Source organism: Rhinatrema bivittatum, chromosome 4, assembly GCF_901001135.1.
Source record: "Rhinatrema bivittatum chromosome 4, aRhiBiv1.1, whole genome shotgun sequence".
Lineage (NCBI taxonomy): Eukaryota > Metazoa > Chordata > Amphibia > Gymnophiona > Rhinatrematidae > Rhinatrema > Rhinatrema bivittatum.
In genome coordinates, this window is record NC_042618.1 from 256308436 (window position 1) to 256328344 (window position 19909).

Genomic DNA, 19909 nt, shown 5'->3' on the forward strand with positions numbered 1-19909 from the left:
CAAGGCCAAGGGCCATTATTCAATCCTCATCTCCCTTGACCTATCTGTTGCTTTGACACCATTGATTGCTATCTACTCCTTGACATGCTATACTTGATTGGATTTTGAGATTCTTCTGTATCCTGGTTTTCTTCTCTCCCATCATATTTTTACTATATCCTCTGATTATTCCTCCTCCACCGCTATTCTGCTAATGGTCTGTGTGCCTCATGGCTCTGTCTAGGGCCCTCTTCTCTTTTCAATCTACACTTTTCCTTTTGATGCTTTAATCTCCTACCATGGCTTTCAGTACTACTTTTATGCTGATGACTCCCAAATCTACCTCTCTACAGTAGAAATTTCATCACAAATACAGTCCCAAATTTCAGCCTGCTTGTCTGACATTGCCATCTGAATCTCCCACCACCACTTTAAAATTATCATGGACAAAATGGAAGGTGTTGATTTCCGTCCCCAAACCTTTTCACGTTTTCTTTGTTTTTCTGTCCCTCTGCATGGCACTCTCATCATTCTAGTTCTTTAGGCTCCTAATCTTGGGGTCATCTTTGATGCCTCTTTCTCCCACTCTATGCACATTCAAAACATTACTAAAGTGTGTCAGTTCTTCCTCTATAACACCTCTAAAATCTGTCCCTTCCTTTCTAAGCATGTTACCAAAACACCCCTCCACTCTCTTATCAACTTCCATTTAAACTATTGCAACTTGCTCTTTGTGGGAAATTTGCTGAATCACCTTTCTCTACTGCAATCTATTCACAATTCAGTTGCATGACTTATCTATCCTCAATGTTACTACGGCCATGTAACCTCTTCTTAAGTTGCTATACTGGCTTCCTGTCCACTTCTGCATACAGTTCGAGCTTCTTTTTCTCGCCTATAAATGCATTCACTCTGCAGCTCCTCATTACTCATTTTCTCTTCTCTCTTGCTGCGGGTAGTTAGCACCTTTTTAAAAGACTGGAATCAGTGGGAGAGAGTAGGCATTGCTCCTGCACTTTATCACTCAGGACCTGGGAAGGGGGTAAGTGGGGGCTGAGATGGCATAGTTAAATGGGGGGAGGTGAAGGGTTCTGGCAGGCCACAGCCAGGCCAAGCTGGACCCAGGTCTGGGTCAGATTAATGGGACAGGAATAGGGGTCACAGGCACACAGGGAGGCCCAGCTGTGTATGCCCAAACTTCAGGTTCATGATTTGCCAGATTGAAAGGGATTTCCAGGCTATGGAAAGCCTGTTATTGTTCTTTTTACATGCCATAAATATAAAATACCACAAAATTTTCATATAATTTTGTATGAGGTCATTCTTAGTTTGTTCCATTCAGACAAGCTGAAAATGGCTTCATTCCTTGCATTTGTTTTGCACATTCCCACTGAATTCAAATCCATCTTTTTGAAGCTGTTTTTAAATCCTAAGTAGTTTTCTGCAATAAATACATGATCCGCAGACACCTGTTTATCATGTATGTTTGCCTTGATTAGAGAGTATTGGTATGGTGCTGCATATATCTAATAGTGCTTTAGAAATGATAACTAACAGTAGTAGTAATAAGCTATGGTGGCATGAGCACTTCTAACTTAGCCCAGCCATTGCAGCAACAGCCCTTGACCAGGGGATACAAACCATGATTCCTTCAAGAACAAAGCTAATGTGGATTCCACTAGGTGTCTCTGTTTAGTGATGATTGAGATTCCCTCCAGGGAGCAGCATCCTCTCCTCCATTGAGCCCAAGGAAGGGAAATAACCATTTTATTTAAAATGTCACACATTAAGAATACATCATCCTGGATAGAAAACTCCATTCATTCAGCCCTTGCAAAAGAGTACCATTATAATGTGCTATACAGTTTGATATGCTACATGGAAAATGTGGCTTGTAACAGGTTTGTTGATCCATTTATTTGAATGTTTTTATTATGCTGTGCTTTGTCATTTACTGTTTAAAGAGTGCATTCCTTAAAGCTGCATCATAGTTCTCGTTAGGGATTTCATCAGGTTAGAACTGGTATTTCAGTGTGGGGATGAAGCAATGCATTCTTGTTAAACCATTGTTGGTCTCCCATGCACAGTCAAATATAAATCTATGATGCTATATTTCAATCTGTGAAAGTTTTATTTTTCCTTTATCTGCTGACTAATTTCCTTTTGCCTCTTCTGTAGTACCACGTTAAATCATGTTAACACATGTAATTATTAATACCACGTGTATAAAAGGTTCATCTTTAATTCCAATCAGCATTCTTCCCTCTGAAGAGATGTCATCATGTGTTTTTCTGTCATATTATATTTTGCCTAACTCTCATAGACTTTGTCATCAGAGCAAGAAATAGAATAGCTTTACCCTCTAAGTTATTAAAATAATCAAAATAACTAGACAATAATCAAAATAATTGAACACTTCATGAATTATTTATACATATATCTAATTCAATTTATTCTTTCTTTGCTCCTTCCCACTTCTATCAAATGTAGACTGGAGGTTGTCCTATTTACTATTTGCAAAATATATTTCTTTAAAAACTCTTAGGTTCAACAAATAGGTAGATAAAATAGACAAGTTTGTGGTAATGTTTTGCACAAATTAGTATGATGCTTGTCTCAGATTTTGAACGCATACTTAAAACCAGTGTTCTGAGACAAAGATATGAACATTAACAACATTGCGATGAGAAACAACTCCACCCACTACGTAATTCATCTCCAGTTTCAGTATGGCATGAAAAGGGCCAATAATGGGCTTCACCTGACGAACGACACCTGTAGCAAAACAAAGCAGACATGATTAATTCAGTAAATGAAAGCATATTGGAATAAAGTGAAATAGAGATGAGATTTTCTTTATGAGCTGTGAAATCTACATCTTGGAAATATATGCAGATAGACCATTTGTTTCAGGTTTTGAGAAACATAGACATATGCAGTTGGCAGAAGATAATTCATATCCATACTATAAAGGGATTTCACATTTTAACCTGAGCTAAAGTGGCAGATCTCTGTGGATGGTTAAGGACAACTTCATGCACAGCATAGAGATGACCTATGGGCAACTACAGATTGCCTGCAATTTAACCTGGAAATTATCATTTGTACTTGTGGTCAGCATTATACTTAGAGCTTGATTCACTGGAGATTTTACTATAGTAATCTGGTTGGAAAACTACCTAAGTGAAACTGGACCTTGGTTTCCTTATGAGAAGGGGAGGGAGGCAAAGGCTTTTAAACTAGAACTGAAGACCATGTACAGATACATCATTACAGCGTGTGTCTATGAAAATGGTTGATGGTGACTATAAACTGATCAATCACAAACAAAAGGTATCGGCTTCAACTAGTACTCTATCTAAGTCTTTCACCATCCATCAGAATATTTGAAACGTATCCAAGAGAGTAATTTTAAGATAGAAAGTATAATTTTAAGATAGAAACGGGATCGCATCAGCAAGCCTTTTGACGACGTGCCTGGTGCTACCAAGCCGTCCGGTCTTATCTATCATTTGCGACCCGTATGTTTATAGAAACTGTTCATACTTTTGATTATTTTATCAATGTGTCAATGTGCTCGAATAGCCCTTGAAAGAGTCTCATAAGATCAATAGTATTGTATCCGTGACCCGACAGCAGCCGTGTTTCGCAGCATAGCTGCTTCTTCAGGAGTCATCCATCAAAATAAAGGCTATAAAGACCAAAAAGGTATCAAAAAACTATGATGCAATCAATAATAATGTGATACTTAGCTTTGGATGGGGTGACCACCTACTTCTACGGGAAACAAATCTCCTTCAGTCAAATCTTTTACAACGCCAGGCTAGAGACCGCTTCAAACTCGTCTCCGAGATTAAATAGCCCGCTCTTTTCTGCGAGTGTGATGACATGTACTGACGTCTACCGTTGTCATAGTGATCCAGAATGCTAAGATGGTCATCTCGGCTGAATGTTCTTCAATCTCAATTTTAGATGAAAATGTTCAATTCCAGCATGTTATTTTGCTTTACAAAGCAATACAGATTGTCAATCGGCTGGGGTGGTTTACATCATTCAGTGCCCATGCAATTTGTGGTATGTGGGCAAAACCAAAAGATCTTTGAAGACCCGATTAATTGAACATAGATCTTGTTTGAATGTAAGTCGTTTGACTGCCCCTTTAGTACCACACTGTGTAGAAAAGCAACATTCATTTGATGATTTAAAAGTTTGCGTACTACAACAATTGACTCCTTCATGGAGAGGTGGGGATTTTGACAAGCTGTTACTCAAAACAGAACAACAGTGGATACATTATTTAAATACTGTGGAACCGTTTGGGCTAAATAACATGCTGGAATTGAACATTTTCATCTAAAATTGAGATTGAAGGACATTCAGCCGAGATGACCATCTTAGCATTCTGGATCACTATGACAACAGTAGACGTCAATACACGTCATCACGCTCGCAGAAAAGAGCAGGCTATTTAATCTCGGAGACGAGTTTGAAGCGGTCTCTAGCCCGGCGTTGTAAAAGATTTGACTGAAGGAGATTTGTTTCCCGTAGAAGTAGGTGGTCACCCCATCCAAAGCTAAGTATCACATTATTATTGATTGCATCATAGTTTTTTGATACCTTTTTGGTCTTTATAGCCTTTATTTTGATGGATGACTCCTGAAGAAGCAGCTATGCTGCGAAACACGGCCGCTGTCGGGTCACGGATACAATACTATTGATCTTATGAGACTCTTTCAAAGGCTATTCGAGCACATTGACACATTGATAAAATAATCAAAAGTATGAACAGTTTCTATAAACATACGGGTCGCAAATGATAGATAAGACCGGACGGCTTGGTAGCACCAGGCACGTCGTCAAAAGGCTTGCTGATGCGATCCCGTTTCTATCTTAAAATTATACTTTCTATCTTAAAATTACTCTCTTGTAGCAACAGCAATGAAGACACCTCAGACAGTATTCATGGTGAAGTGTGCTCCCGGCTTCTGGGAAGCCTGCTCTTTTATTGTAAAATGATCTCATAGCATTGCATATGATACATACGTCACATATTTTCCTGCTACAATGTTTTCCACCATAAATGTTTGTGCTGACCTTTTACTAAGTAGGCGCAAGTGGGCAGTAGGTGCAAGCGGTCAGTCTTCAGGCAGGGAGGGGGGAGGTCATTAGCTGGTCATGAGGCAGTTGTACTGAACTATCTAGGTGTGAAAGCCACATAAATGCAAGTAGGTCATGAACTGTTCTGGGGCTGCAAAAAGCTTGCACTAGATATGTTTCCTGCAGACTGATTTCCTGTTAGAGGAAGGCTGTTTACTTGCTAAACCCGCTGTGGTCAGAGCATGACATTTTCTCTGCACTAAGCGTAGGCCCAAGGAAAAGACCGTTAGACGTGGCGATAGATGTTAGTTTTCTGACGTGGCTTGCCAGCTGCCAGAAAGGCCAAGCTCCTAACCCCCACACTCTCTTGGATATGTTTCAAATATTCTGATGGATGGTGAAAGACTTAGAGAGAGTACTAGTTGAAGCCGATACCTTTTGTTTGTGATTGATTGATTCATAATTAGGATCGTTTTTTGCTCTTTGTGAGTGTTTGGTTTGACCATAAACTGATGCCAGACATCTGAAGAAGCCAACCTATTCTCTATGTAGGAGTGGGAAGGCCACAACCAAGGCAGTACTCTGCCTCAAGAACTCAAGGGAGTAGCTCAGGGACAGGAGTGGAGGCTGGAGGGCAGACCACTGACCACAATATAAGGTCAGGCCAGCCCACCCACCAGCCTCTTCTTTTGGTGACTTTATATATTATTCATTTTCAAAGGCAGCCATCTTGCTAATGGCCTTCATCCCATGCATGGAAGCTGGACATATCAGTCTGGGCATCTTAAGTATTAGCTGATTTGTCCCTTTGTAAGCAGCCATAGTATAGGGAGAGCAGCAACTGCATCAGGAACACTTAGAATTCAGGTGTTTCATGAGTAAGGTATTTGGGTATGTTCATCCTGCGTTAAACCTATGAGACTCCTTTAATTTTCTCATATGGGAATTGGATTTCCCATGCACATTTTAATCCTATTCCTGAATGCTTCTGTGCCCACAACAGATCTCAAAAAGCAGCAAAGAAGCTATAGGACATATTCCTCTGTATTTTCCATTGTTGGCAGTAGTCTTTATGTAAAAGCCTTTACTTCTGCAGAAACTATTTTATTCAGCAATATATAGGGAAGGGTGAATATTTTGTTCTCTTTATTCATTTATTAAATTTTCTGTGTATTCTGCTTTCCTGATACTTCAGGGTGAATCGCATTTGTATGCTGTGGGTGTCCTGGCCTGGGTTTTTGCCTGGAGTTCTACCTATCCATGTTCATTTCCACATTATAATTTTCAATCAACAAGCTTTGTCATTACAGTGAAGGATCTCTGATGCTAGTGTGGACATCCCTATCTAGCTTCAGTGGTCATGAAAGCCAAAATGAGGCAGACAACAAATGGAAAGGCCCCCTGATTTTTCCTATCTACAGCGTCATCTGATTCTGCAAATCTAACCTGGTTGGTACCGGAGACAATATTGAAATGTTCCATAGCGTCACTCTTATTCATATTGGTGATGAGGTTCTGAAGTCAAGGGTACTGCTTAAAAGTTACACTCCAGATTATTATCACATAGTCCATCCCTGGATAGAGGAATCTGTATTCCCAATCTTAGTCTTTGTATTCCTATAAGCATGTCCTCGTGGCTCTGATAGCTGCATTGAAGTGCTTCCGATTCAGGACACACAGCCAAAGGCCTCAGGTGACGATGCAAGGTTTTTCTGCTGTGTTGCCCATATTGGTAACTGATCCAGCAGATATATTTGCATTCACATGTAGGTTGGTATCAAGCAGCATCCTCCTTGCTATCTCCATTGCTGTGCAGCTCTTCCTCTCAGTTATATTGCTTTGATTGAGGGCATCTAGGCTTCTAGGAAAAGTAAAAAGTCATGGGATAGGTGGCGATGTCCTTTCGTGGATTACAAACTGGCTAAAAAACAGGAAACAGAGAGTAGGATTAAATGGACAATTTTCTCAGTGGAAGGGCGTGGGCAGTGGAGTGCCTCAGGGATCTGTATTGGGACCCTTACTTTTCAATATATTTATAAATGATCTGGAAAGAAATACGACGAGCGAGATAATCAAGTTTGCAGATGATACAAAATTGTTCAGAGTTGTTAAATCACAAGCAGATTGTGATAAATTGCAGGAAGACCTTGCAAGACTGGAAAATTGGGCATCAAAATGACAGATGAAATTTAATGTGGATAAGTGCAAGGTGATGCATATAGGGAAAAATAACCCATGCTATAGTTGTTACGGTCCCGGCCGTTTCGGGGGTTCCTTGGGCCTGCAGGCCCTCCAGCACGCCTCTCCCTCCTCGGGAGAGATGCCGACGGTCCGGCACAGCTGGCCCCACCCCCCTGACACGTGCGCGCGGGGATGAGCTCCACTTAAAGGGGCCAGCGCGGGAAAAACCTCAGTCCTGCTGTAGGTGACGTCAGACGCCCTCAGGGTATAAGTACCCTGCACCTAGATCACTCCAGTGCTTTGCAACGAGGTTCCTCAGGTTCCCTGATCACTAGCTGCTGCATTCTCCTGGACTGCTCTCTGTTCTCGACCCGGCTTGACTCCTGACTCGTTCTCCGTCTTCATCCCTTGGCTCTGGTATCTGCTTCTGACCTCTGGTTCCTACCCGGCTTCGTCCACGACTTCACCTTCAGCTTCCGTCCCTGACTTGGCTCGCTCTGACCTCTGGCTCTGACCTGGCTCCAACCACGACTCCGCCTTCTGTCTCATCCCTGGCTTGGTTTCTCCTCCGACTCCCGGCTTCTGACTCGGCTTCCTTCCTGGACTCCATCCTTGGGCTTCGCTGCTCCTCTGGTACCTGGTCCTCGCTGGCCCAGAAGATTTGCCTAAGTCCCAGCGGCCGGGCCCCTACGGAGCCTCCTGGGGGGGCTCCGGCTTCCTGGGTGAATCTCCAAAAGTCCCAGCGGCTGGACTCCTACGGGCTCCTCCTGGGGGAGTACCGGCTTCCAGGGTGAAGACTCTTCAGTCACCAGGGCCCAACGTCGTCCGTCCTCTCAGCCATTGCCGAGTCCTTGGTCGCATAGGACTCGGAGGACTCAGGGAATGCTTCCCAGTGCCGAAGCATTCCCTGAGTCCTCCGAGCCGTCTCCCGGTTGGAACGCTTGCCATGGTCCTCCACAGCGCACCATCTTCTGTCCCAACCGGCCCAAGGGTCCACAACCGTAACAGTTTGCAAGGCCATGGACCCAGTGGACCTTGCGGGCTTGAAGGCCATTCCAGTTATAGCCCAGAGGCTATAACAACAGCAAGTGTGCTTCGATACCCTAACGGCAACGGTACAAGCCTTAGCCGACCGCGTCGGTGGAGCCACAGCTGCCAGTTCCACGGCACCCGGAGCTGGGGCCCCTCCTGTAGCTTCAGTTCCTAACCAGATGCCGGCACCTTCGCGGTTTTCAGGAGAAGCGAAGCTCTGCTGAGGATTCCTGAGCCAGTGCTATATTCGGTTCGATCTTCTCCCACTTCAGTTTCCAACTGACCGGGTCAAGACCAGTTTTATTATTTCCCCTACTGGATGGGAATCCTTTGGCCTGGGCCTCCAACCTTTTGGAGCACCAGGATCCTCGCCTGAACAACCTGGTCCACTTTGTTTCCGCGTTTAGGCAGGTATTTGACGAGGCCGTTCGCAAACCCACTGCTGCCTCCGAGTTGCTCCAGGTGTGGCAGGGCAACCGGTCCCTAGCAGAACATGCCGTGGACTTTCAGACCCTCGCTGCTGAGTTAAACTGGGTAAGTGACAGCTTACACGGTATCTTCCTGGACAGTCTCTCCCCAAGATTGCAAGATGAGTTGGCGGCCCGAGATCTCCCTGATGATCTGAATGACCTTATTGATTTGGCAGGCCGGTTGGACCGCCGCATCCAGCGTCGCTTCTGAAGGAAGAGGGCGGTTCATAGGCCTGCTACCTCCGGATCCGCTCCTTCTCACCGTGGGAGTTCCCCGCCAGCCTCTTCTGGGACCCAAGATGTTGAACCCATGCAGGTGGGTCAAGGACCCCTCTCCCAAGAGGAAAGAAGGAGACGCCGCTCGCTGGCTCTTTGCCTGTACTACGGTGGAAGAGGCCACTTCCTTGCCCGTTGTAGTGAGCGCCCGGGAAACGCTCGGACCTAGGGACAGTGGGGGAGCTAACCCTAGGTCACGCCACTGCTGACTCCCCATGCTTCATTCCAGTAACTCTGCTTCTTCCGGACAAAGAGTTTGAAACACAAGCCCTGATCGACTCGGGGGCCGGGGAAAACTTCATCCTCCAGGAGCTAGTTCAGCAACTCTGAATTGGGGTGCAACCCCAAAGACCCCTGCTTCGCATATCCTCCATCCAGGGGAGACTCCTTCCTGGCACCATTGCCACGCGTACCCAGCCGCTCATCCTACGTACGGGCGTTTTGCACCAAGAGGAGATTTCCTTTTTTATTCTAGGGAAATCCATGCACCCGATCATCCTGGGGCTGCCCTGGCTTCGGAGACATTCGCCTGTCATCGCCTGGGACTCCCTCCAGTTGGCATCCTGGGGTCCGGCCTGCTTCAGCACCTGCCGGAAGGGGATACCTCTTGCCTCGGTACTGCTCCTGACGTCTCCTTTGGCATTACCTCCCCAGTATCAGGAGTTCCATTATGTTTTCTCCAAGGAGAGGGCCGAAATTCTTCCGGAACATCGCCCATTTGATTGTGCGATCAACCTGCTGCCTGGTACCACACCACCGCGAGGTCGGGTCTATCCACTGTCCCTTCCTGAGACCCAAGCTATGTCCGCGTACATCTGGGAGAACCTGGAGCGAGGGTTCATTCAGCCATCCAAGTCCCCGGCAGGAGAAGGCTTCTTCTTTGTCGCTAAGAAGGATGGGTCACTTCGCCCCTGCATAGATTACCGCGGCTTGAACAACATTACTCAGCGAGATCGGTACCCCCTGCCGCTGATACTGGAGCTCCTAGACAGGTTGCAGGGGGGCCAAGATCTTTACTAAATTGGATCTCCGAAGAGCATACAACCTGGTGCGGATTCGTCCCGGTGATGAATGGAAGATCGCTTTCAATACGAGGGATGGCCATTATGAATACTTGGTTATGCCCTTTGGCCTTTGCATTACCCCGGCGGTCTTTCAAAACCTCATGAATGAGGTCCTCAGAGACATGCTACACTCTTCGGTCATAGTCTACCTTGATGATGTCCTTATTTATTCCAAGGACCTGGAGACGCACCGCCAAGATGTCTGACAAGTACTGCTAAAGCTCCGAGAGAACAAACTTTATGCGAAGTTGGAAAAGTGTGTTTTTGAATGGGATTTGTTACCCTTCTTAGGGTATATTGTGTTCTCCACCGGCTTCTTGATGGACCCCGAAAAGGTTGCTGCAATCAGAGACTGGCCACAACCTCAGGGGTTGAAGGCACTCCAACGATTCCTGGGGTTCGCCAATTTTTATCAGCAGTTCATTCCCCACTATTCTCAGATGGTGGCTCCTCTGACGGCCCTCACGAGGAAGGGGGCCGATGCTAAGAATTGGCCGACAACGGCCATACGGGCCTTCCACGACTTGAAAGAGGCATTCCTCCAAGATACCTGCCTGCGCCACCCAGACCCCCAACGTCAGTTCATCGTAGAGGTTGATGCCTCGGATATAGCCGTGGGGGCAGTTCTAAGCCAGTCATCTGCCGGAGGCAAGTTCCTGGCATGTTCCTTCTACTCTCGTAAGTTCACACTGGCGGAGAGGAACTACGGCATCGGTGATAAGGAGCTATTGGCTATTAAGCTAGCTTTCGATGAGTGGCACCAATGGCTGGAGGGGGCTCTGCACCCGATTATCGTCTACACTGATCACAAGAACCTCGAGAACTTGTGCCAGGCTCAGCGCCTTAATCCTTGGCAGGCATGCTGGGCACTCTTTTTTAGCCGATTCCACTTTTTCCTCTATCGACCTGCGGCGAAGAACATATGAGCGGACGCGCTCTCCCGTACATCGGAGCCTGAAGATGCACCTAACCCACCTCAATACATCCTGGATCCAGCCAAGGTCTTGCTAGCGGCTTCTGAAGTGGCCCCGGCGGGTAAGACAGTGGTACCTACTCATTCTCGCAAGAAGCTTTTAGCCTGGGCCCACGATTCTCTGACCGCCGGATATCCATGGATCACCAGGACTCTGGAACTCCTGACTGAGTTCTATTGGTGGCCATGAGTCAAGGACGACGTACGCCATTATGTCCAGTCATGTCCTACCTGTGCTTGACAGAAGTCTCTCCATGGACGCCCCTGGGGGCTTCTACAGCCACTGCCCACTGCCGCGGAGCCCTGGACTCACCTGTCCACCGACTTTATTGTGGATCTACCAGTTTCCGACGGGAAGACTGTGATCTGGGTCACGGCCGACCGCTTTTCAAAGCTGGCCCACTTTGTGCCTCTCGCCAAGCTACCTTCAGCACCAGAACTGGCTAACCTCTTTATACAACATGTCTTCCATTTACATGGCCTGCCTTCGCACATTACCTCTGACCGTGGGCCGCAGTTTACGGCAAAGTACTGGAGGGCCCTCTGCAAGAAGTTCGGGGTGCGCCTGGATCTCACTACTGCCTTTCACCCGCAAGCCAATGGCCAGGCCGAGCGGACTAACCGAACACTGAAGGCCTTCCTCCGAGCTTTCTTTGGGGATCTACAGGATGACTGGGTCACCCTCTTACCATGGGCTGAGTTTTCATATAACCACCACAAGCACTCCGCTACTGACCAGTCCCCGTTTCAGCTCGTCTACGGAAAGAGCCCCAGGCCTCCATTGTCTTTGCCTCTGACGTCTCCTCACCGGTGGTTCAGCTTACTGCCCAGCAGTTGCGTGCTCTGTGGATATCTACCCAGGAAAAGCTTCAAACTGCCTCTGCTAAGGCTAAGAAGTATGCCGATTGTTTACGGCGACCAGCCCTGGTCCTCCTTCCAGGGACTAAAGTCTGGTTGAGCACCAGAAATATTCGTCCTTGGTCGCATAGGACTCCACCTTGTCCCAGTGCCGAAGCCTTCCCTGAGTCCTCCGAGCCGCCTCCCGGTTGGAACGTTTGCCGTGGTCCTCCACAGCGCACCATCTTCTGTCCCAACTGGCCCAAGAGTCCACAACCGCAACAATAGTTACACAATGTTAGGTTCCATATTAGGTGCTACCACCCAAGAAAGAGATCTAGGCGTCATAGTGGATAACACATTGAAATCGTCGGTTCAGTGTGCTGCGGCAGTCAAAAAAGCAAACAGAATGTTGGGAATTATTAGAAAGGGAAAATAAGTTAAAAAAAAAAAGCCTGCATAATCAGCAATAACTAAATCACTTTTAATTCCCTATCTACCTCCAACTGAGCTTCACTTGTTAGCCGGTGCAAACATACCACTTCCTGGCTGTCCTTGCAACCAGGCCAACTCAGTTTCCTCTTTACCTGAAACTTTTAAACTTTGAGGGGGGGGGGGGTTCTTCACTGCAGCTGCTGAACCACACACAAGTTACTGCACTCTGTGCATCCTATACTCTATACTTTGTTTTAAAGCCACAAGGCCCCTGTACTCTGTACTATGTTTTAAACCACAGGTCCTCTTCACAAATCTTTCTGTGCTCCAGACACTTTCATGGAGGCTTGGCTTTTTCTTTTCTGTGCAAAGCTTTAGAAAAAAACCTATGCATGACGCCATATGAGGGAATGAGCAGTGATTCCCACAGGCCTGGAGACAAACTAGTCTTATTCTAGCCTTGCTTAAAATAGTATAACTTTATTGCATCTTCACACATGCACAACAGTAGACTGTCTTCCCTTCAGAACAGTGTACTCTCTTTGTTTATAGTTCAGAACTGCTTCCCTTAGTATTCACAGTTCAGCTTAGTCTCAGCTCAGTGTTTGGACAGTGTTCTGTTACAAGAGTTGCCTTCCTCCTGGAGACCCAGGAATGGTCAGATTATCCCCACCTGGATCCCAGTTCTAATTTCCCTGTCTCTGGTTAAGCCCTCTGAGCCCAACCTACCCTATAGGATCCTGCCACAGAGCATACTCTCCTTAGTGGATTTAAGTTGGACCAGGTATCTAGACTGGTCCTCACAGGTAAATAGAGGAACACTGGGGGCATTATCTCACACATATTCAGCAGGTGGTAACAGCATCTTTATATAAATTATGAATACTACAAAGATTAGCACCTTTTTTTACCAGCTGAAAATTTTCATTCAGTTCTGCAATCATTAATTATGTATTATAACACCTTTTATATGGGATTGCCAGCCTCCATATTGAGACCATGTGAGGATGACTGAGTGAAATTTGGTGGGCTGGAGCAGGAACCACACTGACTCCAGCCTTTTCTCATGCAATTTCAACTTTTATTACTATAATCAGCAAAACAACGTACCAGTACTCTGCCTATTTTTACAGTATACTCACAACTAAACTTCCCAGAGAAGGTCAGGAGTTCCTACTCCTGGAGAAGCAGGGGCCTCCTGATCCTGGCTGGGCTCACAAGCTTATTCCCCTCCCAGCAGGATCCTGTCCACAGGGCTCTCCCTCTCTGTAGGATTTAAAGTGAACCAGGCTAAATGCCTGGTCTCACACAGATTAAAGAGGGAAAATAGGGTTACTCCATCACAGACCACTACAGATTATACAGAATGCCACAGCCTAGGTACTGTCTAACACCAAAAGAAGGGAACATATTACTCCTATATTAAAATCTCTCCTTTGGTTGTTACTCCAATGGAGGATGAAATATAAGGTTTGTAAGTTAATTCATAAGGCAGTCAATATGAATATGCTTTCTATTTTGAACACTTGTTTGCATTTATATCACCCTTCAAGATCTTTGTTTTCCACTGATTCTGAATTGTTGGAGACTTCCTCAATGCAGCATGCTGAATTCGGTGAAAAGTCAGGATTGTGCTTTTATGATTGCAGGTCCTCGTTTATAAAATTTTCTTCTGCAGTGTTACTTAATTACCTGTCCAAAATATTTTAAAAAAACAACTGATAGCCTATCTCTTTCAAATGGCTTTTTCAGACCTGGCTTGTTGAGATTCTCCTCCTATGGTTAGGTAATTTAGGTGCAAGGGTGCACCTTTCCCTGAGATTGTTTTTATTAATCAATTTGATGTCAAGGTATTGTATTGTTTTATGTTCTTTATTATTGTGCATGTTATTTTGAGGTTTAATGGCAAGATCAGGATCTATAATAGCACTTGTGGTCTGACAGAGAATGCAAAGTCAAGCACTGCTTTTAAGGTAAGGGGTGGGGAGGGGAACAACATTTTGTTTTTGAATTGCGTACTATGATGGAGCTCAAGGGTCATGCACTTTTTTTTAAGGTATTAAGGCTAGGGGTAGGGTATCTGAGCAGCAGCTGAACAGATATAGGCCTGCTATTGCAGCGCCTAGCTTTGCCCAGCCAAGTTAGGCAGTTAGAATGAAAATCCTGTGTTAGAGGATAGGAACTGTTTGGTGTCCAAATTATAATATTGCACTTGATCTGGGAGTTCTTATAAGAGAACATTTAGAAATCTTGCCTTCAGTGTGGCACTTGATATAATACAAAACAGTTTTGAAAAGGCAGAATATTAGCGTTTGGATTTTAATAACTTCATAATTTAAACAGCTTTTGTCATAACCTAAGATAGTGATAGCCAACTCTGATCTTCGAGTGCCATAAATTGTGCGGTTTTCAAAATATCCACATTGAATATGCATGAGATGCATTTGAATATAGTACTGCCTCCTTTGTATACAAATAGATCTCATGCATATTCATGGTGACTATCCTGAAAACCCAACCAACTTGTGGTGCTCGAGGATCAGGGTTGCCTACCCTGGCCTTTCATGAACTAGCAAACATACCAATTAATAATTTTGTAGTGTGTACTTCTATTGAGTATGTAGGGATATTCTTGTCACCCTAGTTTGTATGACAGTATTAAGGCACAAAATGCCTGAGATATTATTTCACAAAGAAGGCTAGATAAATTACCTAATAGTGCCAAACCTCATCTAGTTAATCTTTAAAACCCTGAATTTATGCTGTGATGATCAGAAGTTATAGATATCAGTTGACTTTTCTGTAATACTAAGATATAATTAAAATACTTTTCCTTTCTTTTTTTTTTTTTATGCAAGCACCAGCACATTTTGTTTTTACTTTTTATCTAAGGAAGTATTTTTAGTTTTATTGCTAAAAACAATTAAGCATAAACCTGAGAAACCTTCTTTATTGTTCCTTGCCAGATTAGCCCCTTCAGCTAGCAATCCAGTGATTCTGCTGCTTTTCCCATTTATTGTTTGCTAATATCAAGAAATCTTATCCTTGGAAGTCAAAGGCTGTATTGCAAGTAACTTATTTTAGCAGTGTTGTAAAGAGCTACAGTACATTGCATTTTCTTTTCCACTCTTTTGTTCCAACATTAAGTATTTTGAAAGTTTCCTGCAAGTGAAGAGATGATTGTCTTGTAGTACATTCAAGGTAACTTGATAATTTGTAACAATATGATGTTTCACTCAAATACAGGATTTAGAAAAAAATAGTAATGAAACATATTTCGAGCAATTAAGTACAAACAATGGTCAACAAACAAGTTGTAGGTGATACCTTTTTGTTGGATTAACCTGATATATTTGTTGCTAGTTTCTGAGAAAAAGTCTTCATCATTTTAGTGCAAAATGAGCCATGGAACCACAATACTGACCAAATTAGAAAATAAGTTTTCCTGTTAGCAAAATACTGGCCAGAGGTATATAGATGAGACCTTCAGGGACATAGTAGTCAAGTCCCAACTTCAGACTGGCAGCCCTGGTGCTGCCTTGGAGGAAGAAGGTCTCATGATGGGAGAGCACCATCCAGAGGGATCTGAAATGTCTGGCCAGAGGGATCTGAAATGTCTTTGTAAATTTGGTTTATGCAGAGTTTTAGGATTCCCCTCCTGTGAATCATACAATATATTATCTGTTTGTATTTTTAGTCAGTCAATAAGGTAACAGTAGGTAGTGTGTTTATTTTTAAAAGTCTGCAGAACTGAGTGTTCTCCAGACTTTTAAAGAACTGAGTGTTTGTATTTAATACTAACTGAGTGCTTGTATTGAAAAAAAAAAAATCCAACTCAAAAAGTAGCCAGAAGCTAGAAATAAACTAGGAGCAGTGTATACCTTAGTAAAAAAGTTGAATAGTTCAGCTCAGTTACTCACCTTGGAAAGGTGTTGAGGTAGTGTGATTGGGTTTGAATAGGGACCAACATTGCTAATCAAGGGAGCAGTGAGTCACTCAGGCTGACTAACTGAAGTTAGACTATTTGTATTTCCCACCCCTTGCCCACCCACCCCTAGCTCATCCCTTAATTTATAGGCAGGTGCCACTTCCACAAAAAAAAAAAAAATCAACAAAAACTTTATTGAGAATTCGATCAGACCCCAGTAGGCCACTACCAGACACATAGTGAATTCACTTATACATTTAAAGGACGTTAGACACATTCCTACTCCCATAGCAACCTAAAACTTAACTAGGAACTGATCAAAATTGAGATGAAGGCAGCAGTCCAGCAGCAAGAGGGGGGCTTCCCAGTCTTTTGCATCGAGTGTCATATGTATGATTTTTTACCCACCGGTGAGAAGTTGTACTTGTGCATGCGATGCAAAGAGCTCCTGGCTCTCAGAGAACGAGTCCGATCTCTGGAGGCTAGAGTGGCAGACCTGGAGGAGCTGAGGCAGACAGAGAGGTATATAGATGAGACCTTCAGGGACATAGTAGTCAAGTCCCAACTTCAGACTGGCAGCCCTGGTGCTGCCTTGGAGGAAGAAGGTCTCATGATGGGAGAGCACCAACCAGATGCAGCAGGAAAGGATCCTGTAGCAAGGACCTGCTCTCCAGGTGATGCATTGTCCTTTCGCACTGAGGATATCTCCCCAAGGCCTACTGCCCAGGAGGGAAGGGTTAGGTCGGCCGTCATAGTTGGTGAATCGATTATTAGGAATGTAGATAGCTGGGTGGCTGGTGGGCATGAGGATCGCCTGGTAACATGCCTACCTGGTGCGAAGGTGGCGGACCTCACGCGTCACCTAGATAGGATTTTAGACAGTGCTGGGGAGGAGACGGCTGTCGTGGTACATGTGGGCACCAACGACATAGGAAAATGTGGGAGGGAGGTTCTGGAAGCCAAATTTAGGCTCTTAGGTAGAAAGCTTAAATCCAGAACCTCCAGGGTAGCATTCTCTGAAATGCTCCCTGTTCCACGCGCAGGTCACCAGAGGCAGGCAGAGCTCCGGAGTCTCAATGCATGGATGAGACGATGGTGCAAGGAAGAGGGATTCAGTTTTGTTAGGAACTGGGGAACCTTTTGGGGAAGGGGGAGTCTCTTCCGAAGGGATGGGCTCCACCTTAACCAGGGTGGACCAGACTGCTGGCGCTAACCTTTAAAAAGGAGATAGAGCAGCTTTTAAACTAGAACAAAGGGGAAAGCCGACAGTCGCTCAGCAGCACATGGTTCGGAGAGAGGTATCTTTAAAGGATACTAATAATGCATTAGAATTAGGGCAGCCCGACAGTGAGGTTCCAATAATTAGAAAAGTAGTCCAAGTGCCTGTAACTAAAAACTCACCTGAGCTAAAAAATTCTAACTTATCCCTATCAATTAAAAAGCAGATTGAAAATACAAACAAAAAACAAACTTTGAAATGTTTGTATGCTAATGCCAGAAGTCTAAGAAGTAAGATGGGAGAATTAGAATGTATAGCAGTAAATGATGACATAGACTTAAATGGCATCTCAGAGATATGGTGGAAAGAGGATAACCAATGGGACAGTGCTATACCGGGGTACAAATTATATCGCAATGACAGAGAGGAGCACTCGGTAGGAGGTGTGGCACTTTATGTCCAGGATGGCATAGAGTCCAACAGGATAAACATCCTGCATGAGACTAAATACAAAATTGAATCTTTATGGGTAGAAATCCCTTGCGTGTCGGGGAAGACTATAGTGATAGGGGTATACTACCGTCCACCTGGTCAAGATGGTGAGACGGACAGTGAAATGCTAAGAGAAATTAGGGAAGCTAACCAAATTGGTAGTGCAGTAATAATGGGAGACTTCAATTACCCCAATATTGACTGGGTAAATGTATCATCAGGTCACGCTAGAGAGATAACTTTCCTGGATGGAATAAATGATAGCTTTATGGAGCAGTTGGTTCAGGAACAGACGAGAGAGGGAGCAATTTTAGATCTAATTCTCAGTGGAGCACAGGACTTGGTGAGAGAGGTAACGGTGGTGGGGCCGCTTGGCAATAGTGATCATAATATGATCAAATTTGATTTAATGACTGGAAGAGGAACAGTGTGCAAATCCAAGGCTCTCGTGCTAAACTTTGATAAAATAAGAATAATTGTTAGAAAAAAACTGAAAGGAGCAGCTACAAAAGTAAAAAATGTCCAAGAGGCGTGGTCATTGTTAAAAAATACCATTCTAGAAGCACAGTCCAGATGTATTCCACACATTAAGAAAGGTGGAAAGAAGGCAAAACGATTACCGGCATGGTTAAAAGGGGAGGTGAAAGAAGCTATTTTAGCCAAAAGATCTTCATTCAAAAATTGGAAGAAGGATCCATCAGAAGAAAATAGGATAAAGCATAAATATTGGCAAGTTAAATGTAAGACATTGATAAGACAGGCTAAGAGAGAATTTGAAAAGAAGTTGGCTGTAGAGGCAAAAACTCACAGTAAAAACTTTTTTTAATATATCCGAAGCAGAAAACCTGTGAGGGAGTCAGTTGGACCGTTAGATGATCGAGGGGTTAAAGGGGCACTTAGAGAAGATAAGGCCATCGCGAAGATTTGATGACATTTAGAGTGAGGAAACTCAGCCAAAGATGAGATTTGTGCAATGTTCTCTCAACCTAGCTTGATGGACTCTCTACCTGGGTAACATCAAGCTAGGCTGAGAGAACATTGCACAAATCTCATCTTTGGCTGAGTTTCCTCACTCTAAATGTTATCAAATCTTCACAAGAGAGCACTGTTTTGTTTGTACGTCTCACTTTGAACGTCAAAGTGGCCCCTAACCCCTACACTAATACCTAAACCTTACCTCTAGTTACTAGGTGGGCCTCCCATAGAGATATAAATACCTATCTAGTGTGAGGACATTATGGCTTCTCTCTCTCTCTCTCTCTCTCCCTCTCTCTCCCTCTCTCCCCCCAGTGGTTGTAGGAGGGCCCTGATAGCTAGGCTGGCTCTCCATGAGCTTAAAACCACTAAACAGCATTTGCAAAAACATCACACAGCACAATAAAGCCCTATCACACAGCTTTACACAAATGAAAAAAGTGTAATTAAAGCTATGTGATACAGCTTCACAAAACTGTGAGCTCAGCCCACTTGCCCAAAATTCCCACCCCAATATCCTCCCCTTTTTCTCATTTGCATTGCACCAAGCATTAATGGTGCTTTCACGTGCATTAATGGTGTTTTCGCATGCATTAAAGGTGTTTTTTGCATGCAAAAACGCCTTAACGCATGCGAAAACGCCATGTAGCACTTTGATAAATGACCCCCTTAGCCAGATAAGCAGCAATATTCGTACTTATCCAGTTAATTGGATCAGGTAGACCTGCCATATCCCATGTAAGTTAGCCGGATAAGTTGTTGTTTTTTTTTCTTCTGAATATTGAGCCCAAAGTACATTAAAAGTGGCCATATAGTTTTTACCTGCTATTTTATATGGGGAGAGTGAAATTTTTAAAAGTGCATATACTATGTCCTATATATGGCTCTATTTTCCTCCCTTGACTTAAATATGCCTCTGGGGACATCTTTCATACCAGTGAAAAGTACACA

At 44.2% G+C, this 19909-nt stretch overlaps 1 protein-coding gene across 1 annotated transcript in view; it reads right to left on the minus strand.

The window, feature by feature from the left end:
• Positions 1-1729: 1729 nt before the first annotated feature.
• The window catches only part of FBLN1 (fibulin 1), a 326336-nt gene continuing 308156 nt past the window's right edge, over positions 1730-19909 (minus strand). Inside the window, exon 18 of the mRNA XM_029597486.1 lies at positions 1730-2754. Within this exon, the coding sequence (XP_029453346.1) occupies positions 2615-2754 (140 nt within the window). The 3' untranslated portion in view covers positions 1730-2614. The remainder of the gene's footprint in view (positions 2755-19909) is intronic.